This window comes from Staurois parvus, unplaced genomic scaffold (assembly GCF_062004578.1).
Source record: "Staurois parvus isolate SC_StPar_1 unplaced genomic scaffold, SC_StPar_1.0 ptg000084l, whole genome shotgun sequence".
Lineage (NCBI taxonomy): Eukaryota > Metazoa > Chordata > Amphibia > Anura > Ranidae > Staurois > Staurois parvus.
The window spans coordinates 294,777-306,919 of record NW_028317880.1 but is presented as its reverse complement, the minus strand read 5'-3'; the positions used below and the strand labels follow the sequence as shown (position 1 = coordinate 306,919).

Sequence of the window (12,143 nt, the reverse complement as noted above, 5' to 3'; positions counted from 1 at the left end):
TGAAAGAGTGTGCCTTCGCATGAAAGGGTAAGACCTTACCTTTCAAACCCTAGGTTTGAATTATTTATGGGTGAATCCAATGTGAAATAGTTGCCTTGTATGCTGCCTGCCCTTTCCTAGGCCCCTCAGGCAATGCAAACAGAGCATCTGACTTCCTATGCCAGCACCTTCAAGAAGACCCTTACAGCGCATACTACATTACATGCAAGGTATGCAGAGATCTTTCTCTTGCTGACTGAGGCCTAGGAAAGAATGAAGGCAGAATGATGTCCTGATTGGGATGAAAACTAAAAACCACCTTTGGATAAAAAAAAAAAAAGTCAATTGAGGTCGCAGCACCACCTTATCTTGATGCAAAACCACAAAATGGTTCTCTGCAAGAAAGAGCTGCCAGCTCCGACCCCCTTCTTGCAGAAGTGATTGCCACTACAAACCAAACCTTACGAGTCAACAGGACCAGTGGAATCTGCCTAATAGGTTCAAATGGTGGTTTTTGCAAAACCTCCAAAACCAAGTTCAGGTCCCAAGGACTCAAAAGGTAACCTGTCAAGAGGAACAATACGCATTACTCCTGCTGAAACCTGGCCCTTAAATGTTACCAACAGTCAATTTCTTCTCCAACCCTGATTGAAGAAACAACAGAATCCTACCAATCACATATTTTCGTGGGTGCCATTTCTGGACCTCACACCAGAAAATGGAATCTTTCCAAGTTGTGTAATAAATGCTCCTAGAGACTACCTTTCTAGTGCTCAACATAATAAATGTGGATGACTGAATTCAATACCCCCGGTCTTTCAGGATCTGGGACTCAATAGCCTCCCCATCAAATTTAGGGACTGTAAAGCTCGGTGCAATATACAGTGGGGCAAAAAAGTATTTAGTCAGCCACCAATTGTGCAAGTTCTCCCACTTAAAAAGATGAGAGAGGCCTGTAATTGGCATCATAGGTAGACCTCAACTATGAGAGACAAAATTAGAAAAAAAAAATCCAGACAATCACATTGGCTGATTTGGAAAGAATTTGCAAATTATGGTGGAAAATAAGTATTTGGTCAATATCAAAAGTTCATCTCAATACTTTGTTATATATCCTTTGTTGGCAATGACAGAGGTCAAATGTTTCCTGTAAGTCTTCACAAGGTTGGCACACACTCTTGCTGGTATGTTGGCCCATTCCTCCATGCAGATCTCCTCTAGAGCAGTGATGTTTTGGGACTGTCGCTGGGCAAGACGGACTTTCAACTCCCTCCAAAGGTTTTCTATGGGGTTGAGATCTGGAGACTGGCTAGGCCACTCCAGGACCTTGAAATGCTTCTTACGAAGCCACTCCTTCGTTGCCCGGGTGGTATGTTTGGGATCATTGGCATGTTGGAAGACCCAGCCACGTTTCATCTTCAATGCCCTTGTTGATGGAAGGAGGTTTGCACTCAAAATCTCACGATACATGGCCCCATTCAGTCTGTCCTGTACATGGATCATTCGTCCTGGTCCCTTTGTGGAGAAACAGCCCCAAAGCATGATGTTGCCACCCCCATGCCTCACAGTAGGTATGGTGTTCTTTGGATGCAACTCAGCATTCTCTCTCCTCCAAACACGATGAGTTGTGTTTCTACCAAACAGTTCTATTTTGGTTTCATCTGACCATATGACATTCTCCCAATCCTCTTCTGGATCATCCAAATGCTCTCTAGCAAACTTCAGACGAGCCCGGACATGTACTGGCTTAAGCAGGGGGACACGTCTGGCACTGCAGGATCTGAGTCCCTGGCAGCGTAGTGTGTTACTGATGGTAGCTTTTGTTATGTTGGTCCCAGCTCTCTGCAGGTCATTCACTAGGTCCCCCCGTGTGGTCCTGGGATTTTTGCTCACTGTTCTTGTCATAATTTTGACGCCACGGGGTGAGATCGTGCGTGGAGCCCCAGATCGAGGGAAATTATCAGTGGTCTTGTATGTCTTCCATTTTCTAATTCTTGTTCCCACAGTTGATTTGTTCACACCAAGCTGCTTGCCTATTGCAGATTCAGTCTTCCCAGCATGGTGCAGGTCTACAATTTTGTTTCTGGTGTCCTACGACAGCTCTTTGGTCTTCACTATAGTGGAGTTTGGAGTGTGACTGTTTGAGGTTGTGGACAGGTGTCTTTTATACCGATAACAAGTTCAAACAGGTGCCATTGATACAGGTAATGAGTGCAGGACAGAGGCGCCTCTTATAGAAGAAGGTACAGGTCTGTGAGAGCCAGAAATCGTGCTAGTTTGTAGGTGACCAAATACTTATTTTCTACCTTAAATTGCAAATAAATTCTTTCCAAATTAGCCAATGTGATTGTCTGGATTTTGTTTCTCATTTTGTCTCTCATAGTTGAGGTCTACCTACGATGCCAATTACAGGCCTCTCTCATCTTTTTAAGTGGGAGAACTTGCACAATTGGTGGCTGACTAAATACTTTTTTGCCCCACTGTAGGTCCTTGAGCCAGCAGGGCTGGACGGCACAGTAGAGACCACAAACCAACCACTGCCAGTTTCACTATGTCTGTATACCAGGCCCTCCTGGGCCAAGCCGGGACAATCAGTATCACTGGAACGGATTCCACCTGAATCCTGCATAAGAGACGTGGCAGCAGCCATGTTCCCTGAACTGTGGCCTCCTCCAGAACAGCCCCCCAACCCAAGAGGCTGGCATCGGTGGTTACCAGTTTCCATACCACTGGCTGAAAGGAGCTCCCTTTCTTCAAATTCTGAGACAGCAACCACCAATTCAGGCCTTGCAGTACTTCTGGAAACAGAGACATACAACAATCCAGGTCTGGATTCTATTTGTTCCAAACACCCAGAAGTGGAACTGCGCATAGGGAACTGCCTCGAACGAAGACAAATCTTTATCAGCAACCTCATACAGAGGAGAACTGAAGGAGTCCTTAAGCTGCAGACCTGCTCTTACAGGAGGCAGAAACACCTTTGCCTGAGCTATGTCTAGGACCATCCCCAAATATTCCAGGCTCTGTACAAGAGCCAACTTCTCGAAGTGGAGCAGCCACCCCATTTGTTTCAGGATCTGAACCGTAAAAGCCACACCCTGCTTCAGACCTAGCACAGACTGACCCCTAAGCAACAGATCTAGATATCCTATGATTGATATCCCCTGAGCAGCCCCAATACCGAAGTGAACTTTTGTTATGAACTGAAAATGCTGAGCCCCTACTGCAAAAATCTTTGAAGAGCAAGAAATATCAGCAGGTGCAGGTAAGCATCCTTGATGTCGATAGATGCTAAAAAGCCTCCTTCCTGCAAAGATGCCACTACCAACAGAACGGATTCCATACGAAAAGACCAGACATTTAGGAACCAGTTTAGACCCTTGAGATCCAAAATGGGCCTCACATCCCATTTGGCTTTGGGACTGTGAGCAGATTTGAATAAAACCCTTGACCTCTTGTCTGCTGGAACCTCCGTAATCACGCCCTGGGAGAACAGGTGCTCAAGCGCCTGTAAAAGCCTTCTTTGCTCTGGATTCATCGGTATGTTTGACCTTAGAAACCGGGGCGGGGGAAGAACTTGAAATTCCAGTGTGTACACTAGCAGAATTGTGGAAACTACCCACTTGTCTTGGATAAGAGCCTTCCAGGCTATTATAAAATCCAAAAGCCTTCCCCCCAACCCAAATGAGTTGGGGTTCCCCTTCATAATGATGCAAACTTTGGATCTGCTTTGGCTGACATTTGCACCTTGAGGTCTACCCCTACAGGCTGACACCTGTGTGCGGCAAAATGACTGTCTTGGAAGCTTGAGGGCCCAGCAACAGAGGCCCTTCCCCCTTAAAAGGAAGGCACTTGGATTTCCTCTTAAAAGGGTAAAAAAAAAAACTTTTCCCCCCAGAAATCTTCTGAATATATTTGTCTAAACCATCCCCTGTCTCTCCCCATGGAAGGGAAAACCTGCCAACAATTTCTTGCACGGCAGTTCCGTCGACCAACTTTTTAGCCAGCTTCCAATCTGCTGGATCCTTGAAGACCTGGACATTATCTACAGGACATGTTAAAAAGACTTATTCAGAGATAAAAACAGCCACATCCACTACAGGCATATCCCATTTCTTTACAAACTTATCTTCCATGGGATACAAAACGGAAAATCTTTTTGGTAGAAAGAAAACCTTGTCTGGGTGATCCCAGTCAGCATACATAATCTGTTCTATAAAAGGATGTACCAGAAAGGCCTGAACAATCTGCGGAGGTTTCAAAGAGCCAAGAGAGGGAAGTATTCACCCATCAACACAGACTGTGTAGATGGGGAAATCAAGTGATTTTCTTTCCTTCCACCCATGGTGGAAAGTAAAAAAATTGTATCATCTATGCTTAAGGTTGAATTGGATTGGACTGTTGTCTTTGTTCAACATTACCAACTATGTAACTTACCAACTGTTTAAAGCTACAGCAAGTATAGCAGCATGCACTTTTTGTACCGGAACACATAAATGTGAGGGGGGTCCTTAGTACTCTGAAGACCCAAGTGAGGTGGAATCACTGAAACACATTACAAACACATGTAAACAAGCATGTGGAAATGCACATTGGGCGCAAGGATTGTGGTTGAACTACCGTGTGTTATGTGAATGACCCATTCAGTTTTGCACCAGGGCCTTGTGGCTTTCAGCTAGAACCCTAAAGAAACAATTTCCAGGCTTTTATTGAACATTATGTGCTTAACACTGGAAGAGGACCATGACATTTTTCTAGTGCTTTTTATTCTCAGTAAAATGGATATAGGTGTGTGTTCCTTGCCATGACCTTGGCTATAAAAGGTATGCAGAAAAGAAAACATCACGGGTCATAAAAAAATAAAACCAAGAAGATCAAAACTCAAGTTTTAATTTCACTTAAAGTAAATATTTTAAAAATCTCAAAATTGTTTAACCTGGAAGTACAAGCATACAAAAAAAAAGGGATTGTTAGGACATGTGCAGTCACAGTGACAATACAGTTGAGTCACCCAAAATAAATTCATTTCATTGGCATTAAATAAATTATATATACATTCAACAGGAATGAAATACATTGCAAATATTTACAAATAATAGGGACTGAGTTAACAGTTTCACATATCACAATATGGTTACTGATTTCCAACATGGCTAACAAATTCTATTTTGGTATAACTGGATTATTTGAAACTACGACCTCATTCCAAACTTCTGAAGACATAAAGGATATTCACAAGGCCGCACTGCTCCTTTACAATCGCTGTTACTTGTATAGAAGAAATAAAATGGTATAAACCAGGGGTAGGTAAATTTTGGCCCCCAGCCGTAGCAGAACTACAAAATCCATGAGACATTGCAGGACTCTGAAAGCCACAAGCATGACTGCCAAAGGCATAAGCAAGATCGGACTTGATTTTTTGCAACAGGTGGAGGGCCACAATTTAACACAGTATAACATGGGTAAAGATCTGAAACAGACCCGAGCCATTAAAAGCAGGTAACTGCACTCGCCTCTATCTTTCATAACTCTACAGGTGCTCCCAAACCAAGATATCAAAGCATGCAAATGTCAACTTCCAGCTTAGGAATAAAGCTGGCCATATACAGATCAAATTTGGTCTGATTCCTGCTGATAGTGAAATCCATTTTTTTTTTCTCTTGTTCAGCCAGCAGGGCTCAATGAGAGAAATCTTAATACGTACGGCCAGCTTAAAGCTGAGTTCCATTCCGCTTATTTGCCTCCCCCTCCACTGCCATATTTGGCACCTTTTGGGGGGGAGCAGATACCTGGTTTTGACACTTTCGACTCAGTTCGCCGCGGCGAAGTGAGCCGGAAGTTCTGCCCCCCCTCTTTCCTCCCACAGTCTCCTGGGAACTTTCACAGGTCCCAGGAGACTGCCAGACCAATAAGGAAGCGCATCATTACTCGCGCATGCGCAGTGGGCACCAGGCTGTGAAGCCGCAAGCTGTCACAGCCTGGTGGCCAGAGTTGAGATACCGGAGCCATGGAGGAAAGAAGGGGGGGGAAGGGACCACGCAGGTGAGAACATCACTGGACTCCCGGACAGGTAAGTGTGTGTTTATTAAAAGTCAGCAGCTACAAGAGCCTCTGAAGGAACAAATTGGATCATGCTTTGCTGGGTTTTTGCCTTCCTCTGGATCAACTGTGGGTGTAGGATTATAACTTTTTTTTTTTTTTAAATGGTTGAACTGGATGGACTTTTGTCTTTTTTCAGCCAGACTATTTTACTATGTACAGTTTTTGTAGCTGCTGACTTTTAATAAACACAAAAACGTCTGGAACTCCACTTTAAGGGTAATGATCAATAGCGAGTTGTGCATTGTGGAGGGGATGAAGTTTCCAGAGCTCTGACTTTTGGGACTGGAAGCCAAAATCAGCATACTGAGTGCTTTGGAACAGGTGTTCCATTCCATGTCTGCTTTTAAGTTCTTAGAACAGTTTACCAAACTAAAATGTGTTGTTTTTTTTGTTTAAAAAAAACTAAGGAAAAATACAAATGAAAAGCACAGATTACATGCCACCTCCAATTCCCTAGAGCACCTGGGGAACCCTAAAACCTGTGGCGCTCTGTAGTGCAAATTTAAACTTTCAAGATCACTTGCTCGAGTCTACTCATGCCAACTTTAATGTGTCTTACTATTGGGCCATCTTTTCAATGGGAAGCATCATTAACCAATAGTAAGAAAAATGAGGCAGGAAGGGTGAATCAGAGCCAGAGACTATGGAAGCTGGTTTGTACTTGAATTGGTTTTCAAGGTCCCAGGACATGATACAGGGTATCAGAGTAATTGTTCACACACTGATAGGTTAATCCTTACAAAGTAATTGGCTTTATATTTTTGTCACCAGATACACTAACATTTTCTGGTCAAATCAGAAATCAAGATATTACTTTAAACTGAAGAACTGTTTAAATCTCTAAAAAACATCCTATATTTATCTTTTTTGCAATAAAAGGTAAATATTTTGGTTTAGGTCACGAGTGCAGACCCTCTCTCATAATATACTTACCCATCGTGCTTAAATGTGATGGTGGGATTGGTATATTGGCCCAGATGGGCTCCTGGTGGACGTTTTATCTCGCCTTTTGCCCTGTATATCCTGATGTTACACAGATTCTAACCTCTGTATCTGGATACATTTCTGTTAACTGTTATGGTTGCTGCTTTGTGTCAAACTAAAAAAAAAAAAGTAAATATCTCATAACCCTTCATCACATTCTTGCACAGTTGTACAGTATATCTCCCCATCCTTAAAGGTATAGTTCACCTTTACCAAAAAACTGCTTATGCAGATAAGGGGTGTCTGTAGATAAAAAAAAAAAAATAAAAAAAAACTGTGCAGCTGTGATTAAGTTGAAAAATACCCTTGCTATAGGTGTAGGCATTTACATACCTCATGAAGCCTGACTGGAATACTCCCAGTATGTTGCCAAGTGAGGCCTATTCATTGCTGCTTACCTCCTCCATCACAGGAGTGAATTCTCAGATGTGGAGCTCAGAGCTACTGCATCAGAGGAGAGCAAGGGCATGCGAGGGTGTCTGAATCAGGGAAAAAAAAAGCTAACTCCTGTGATGGTGGGGGTGAGCAGTAATGACTAGGCCTCACTTAGCAATGTCCTGGAAATATTCCAGTTAGGCTTCATAATGTAAGTAAATGGCCTACAACTATAGCGAGGACATTATTCATATTTGGTCAGAGACACAGTTTGTATCCACAGATGCCCCTTACCTGCATAGGCAGTTCTTTGGTGAAGGTGAACTATCCCTTTAAAGAGGATCTTCAACCTGTCAACAAAAACTTAAAAAGTCAGCAGCTGCAAATACTGTAGCTGCTGACTTTTAAAACACACACTCACCTGTCCCAGGATCCAGGGAGGTCTTCATTGGTGTCCTCTTTTGCCAGTCTTCTGGTCCAGGCAAACTGTGGGCAGCCCATTAACTCCTTGCAGCTTCACAGCTGGCTTCCCACTGCGCATGCGCAAGCTCTGTAAATAGTCCCACAGTCTTCTGGGACCTCTGATGTGTCCCAAGAGGCTGCGAAGAAAGGGGTCAAACTTCCGCTATGATCGCCTAGGCAGTCGCAGAGAAAGTGGCAGCAGTTCCTGCTGCCCAAAAAAAAAAAAAAAATACAAAATATTGTGGGGGGAACTTTCCCTTTTTGGGTGAATTTCTGCTTTAATTTATTTTTGTGTGCATCCCCTCTATTATGAAATACCAGCATAACAGCTAGGGCAGAGAAGAGGGAACTCTATTACAATAATATGACAGTTACCCTTTTTTCCTGGTTCAGCCCACACAGCTATACCATGTTAAAGCAGTACTGGGGTATTGGTCACCTTTAGGATTTTTGCTTGGTAGATGGCTGCTAGGTGCACGGGTTATAGTGTTGAAGGGTTATCTTGCATAAATATGAATAATCGGGATAAGTCGCAATTTGAAAGGATTGCAAGAAAATGTTAACTTTAATAAATATTAAATTGTGGAGAATGACAAGACATTTACAGAAAAAGCCAGATATGCATTCATACCATAACCTTTTCTTGAGGCAAATTTTAAGAAAGCCTAAAAATAATGCAGCACAAAAAGGAAACAAAAAAAAAATAATCAGAAAGCAAATTCTAATAATTACATCCATAGTCATTCATTTAAAAAGACAAAATAAAATTGCTGCGGTTATAACGTACACACACACACGCGCCTGCACATCCTTGCAGCAGTCTCAGAAACCCTGCTGTCATTGCAGTCCCAGGATGTTCTGATAGGCAAAGCTTGGAACTTACCCATAATGTTAAATCTTGCCCACCCCTTCCTGCCTCCATCACAATTCTATTTGCCAATGAGTGAGTGCTGGATCAATAAAAATGTGTGGGGGGCACAAGGAAGTGTGGTAGATTTAATCAATGAAAATAGCACATTCAGCCTGGATAAACACTAACACTATACTTTCAAAAGACTTCCTAGGTTCATTCAGATTCTAAAACCAATTTCAGCAAAATCAAAAATGATCAGTAGAGTTAAGATCTGGTCCACTTGGTATAGTTTGTTATAAAAGTGAAACTCAGTGAAGACTCCACTGAAGTTAAAGGAGTATTAAATGCAAAAACAAAAGTAATATATTGCAGCTTACAAAAAATCCTAAATGTGGTGGCTGCATTCTTTTGTAGGCGTTTATACCGTTTCCATCTAGTGATCTGCCCAGTAACATTTCCTGTCTTAGGATGTCTCCACTCAATTAGGAGGACAACGGAGATACCTTTGGACAGCAGCATTGTCAATCTGGGAGGAGAGTATTATTAGATGCACTAGCAGATATAGGTGGACCTGACTAACAAATTAAAGAGCTAGTGAACTAAAGGCAGCAATAATTACCTCTATTCCAATGGTCCAACGCCCACTAGGTCCCTAGCTGGCATCTCTCCATGGCTTCTTTCAGCGGTTTGTTCAGGCACAAAATTTCAAAGTCTGCTGTTACAGGTAAGCTTTATCCTGCCCATTCTGCCCATTGGTCACTAAGGGCCATCCATATCAACAAGGGGCCAACAGGACAGCTTGGGAGGTGGAAATTGTAAAATTAAAATCTCTCCAACATCAGCTCCCTTTCTGCTATTTTTTGCAAATAAAGTAAATGCTGCATTTTCTTATTAAGTGCTAAAACTCCCCTAACAATGAGACAATTCTGAAATTTAAATTTGGCAGCTGAAAATGTAAACAATATACAGGATAATATTTATAAGGGAAACCCAACAAATTAAATGCAATGGTCCGGTTGTAATATAAATTTACCACGTTGTGTGCCTGTGATATGCAACTACTAAATTTTCTAGCAAAATAATTTTAGCTAGTAGTTAGATCAGTGAATTATGCAAGCAGAGCAAATAAAGTGTGCTTAAATTAAAACGGCTTAAGTTAGCATGAATCTAACTAAAGAAAAATGGGAATCCCACACACAATTATGAGACGCTATAAATATAAAAACTTGACATGTTGCAAACAATAGTTAGGCTTCAGTTTCTTTTTGCAACTGCAGAAATGACAGGTGGGATCCTGCTGTTTGCAGGAGACAGCACCTCCACTTTTCATGCCCTTCACTCTTATAGAACACCCTGTATTTGATTAAATCACTGCAAATATATTAACGGGCATAGAGCATTTAGACAGGAGTTTTACGCCTCTATTGCTTGGGTTTGATTTCCACAAGTCTTATAGCCGATGATCTTTTAATTCAGTGTTGCTGAATAAAATCAAAAACATCAAATTCAGCTGCAAAATGTTGCTATGTAAGTTGTGAACTGCAAATACCATACATCACTTTCAACTACCATCCTCTTTAAAAAAAAAAAAAGAAAAGTTAAAGAAAATGTGTTGACCTCGATAGTGCTTCAATCTCTCAATTCCTTGAAAAGAAATTCTCCAATCACACAGTGACTTTATTAAGCGGAGGCATTTTCTTCTTTTAGTTCAGTGTTGTGACTTGCACCCAACCCTGGCAAGGAGTGCCTTTACATTACTTGAGTTTCCAGCCTGCGGATTTTTTTGACCACCAGGTCGATGTTGATAATTGGGTTAAAGTACAGGGCCCAGTAGAATAGACAATTGCAAACAAATTGTGGAACCAAAGGCCAAAATATTGCAACAAAAAGCCCCTGCGTTGACATCTTCCAAAAATGACCCCACATGAGGCGAGGAAAAGACCTAAAAGAGAAACAAGCACTAAGAATTAACTCAGCCAACAATAAACACTCAATTAAAATGTATTCAGTTATTTTATAATTGTGCTTTAATCTGCAAAGCTGCTATTTAGATTCAATGGGGTTGATTTACTAAAGGCCAATAGCCTGTGTACTGCAAGTGCACTTGTTCTAGATCGGAGGGGAACAAAAAGGAGAAAAACAAAAACAGAAAACCACATAAAAAAAACCAAACAAACAAAAGAAAAAAAAAATACAGCATTTTTGCTTGCACATGACTGGATGGATGATAGAAATCAGCACAGCTTCCCTTCATTTCACAGCAAGTACACACAGTGGCTTAGGTGCCTTCTAAAAGTCTAGTTTCCATGTTGTTTGCTTGTTTTGTAAAAATGTCTCCCCATTAAAGCAGATGGATCTATGGCGAAGGTCTGACAGCTCTAGAAGGAGTTGTAAAGACCAATCTCATTTTTTAATCAGCCTTTCTCAACCAATACAACATATTTTTGTGAAGAGACAAAAAGAAGAACTCATGTATACTCTAACTCTACATTTATTGATAAACATGTATTGTACTGGTGTGACTTTTGCAATTGTAGTTACGGTCTTGAAGCAACAAACAATGGAGTAAGAGCCAACGCGACTTTCAAGGTGCCAAATGAATACGAAATAGCTTAAAAAATTTTAATTTCTTAGTACATCAATAAAAATCACAATAAAAAACAATAAATGCGCAGGATATGGATTATAGAGCATAGTTCAACAGCAATTCTTCATTAATAGATTTTTAAAAGCTACTCTCAACACGTAATGTCATAATAATACCCTATTAATAGGAGTAGCCTGTTAGGTTCCTATATGCTCCCATTTAATCTTCAATACTAGGTTTTGGAATTGGCCTATACCAGTCATCGTTTACCACCCAGTAACACATTTGTTCATAACCTAAGCAATCCATATTCGCAATATTGCCCCTTTTATTAATTAAGTCGGTATTTTTTAAAAAAGATGTTAAAACCTGTCTTTGGGAGCTAGTTAAAATTGCGATGGGTCTGATCTTTTCCAATAAATTAATTTTAATTATTATTAATTTCTCTAGACACCTGTCATACGAAGGCCAAATTATTGAGAATACTATTTAAAGCTGATCTCCACCTTTTGATATACTTTACATAGTTCGTTTGGGCCAGCTTGGATGTGCAGTATAAACTGTATGTAGCAGTGGCTACATACAGCATACCGCACTGTGTTCCAGGAGCAAGTGCAGACTTCCAGTCTTATACCGGATACAGAGTCTATCACAGCGGCACTCAGCCATTCAGAGTAAACAATGTATTATATCAGTGAATACAAAGCTTCATCTGATGGCAGACGGCATACTATGTAAAGTAAAACAAAAGTTGGAGATCAGCTTTAAGAGTGGAAACGTTTGGGATTTCAACTTCTATTT

General features: G+C 41.2%; 1 protein-coding gene across 2 annotated transcripts in view; it reads right to left on the bottom strand.

The window, feature by feature from the left end:
- Window positions 1-4,853: 4,853 nt before the first annotated feature.
- Window positions 4,854-12,143, bottom strand: part of BFAR (bifunctional apoptosis regulator) — a 66,423-nt gene continuing 59,133 nt past the window's right edge. For both annotated transcript variants that reach the window (XM_089669928.1, XM_089669929.1), the window contains one exon: window positions 4,854-10,697. In XM_089669928.1, the coding sequence (XP_089526054.1) occupies window positions 10,505-10,697 (193 nt within the window). In that variant the 3' untranslated portion in view covers window positions 4,854-10,504. The remainder of the gene's footprint in view (window positions 10,698-12,143) is intronic.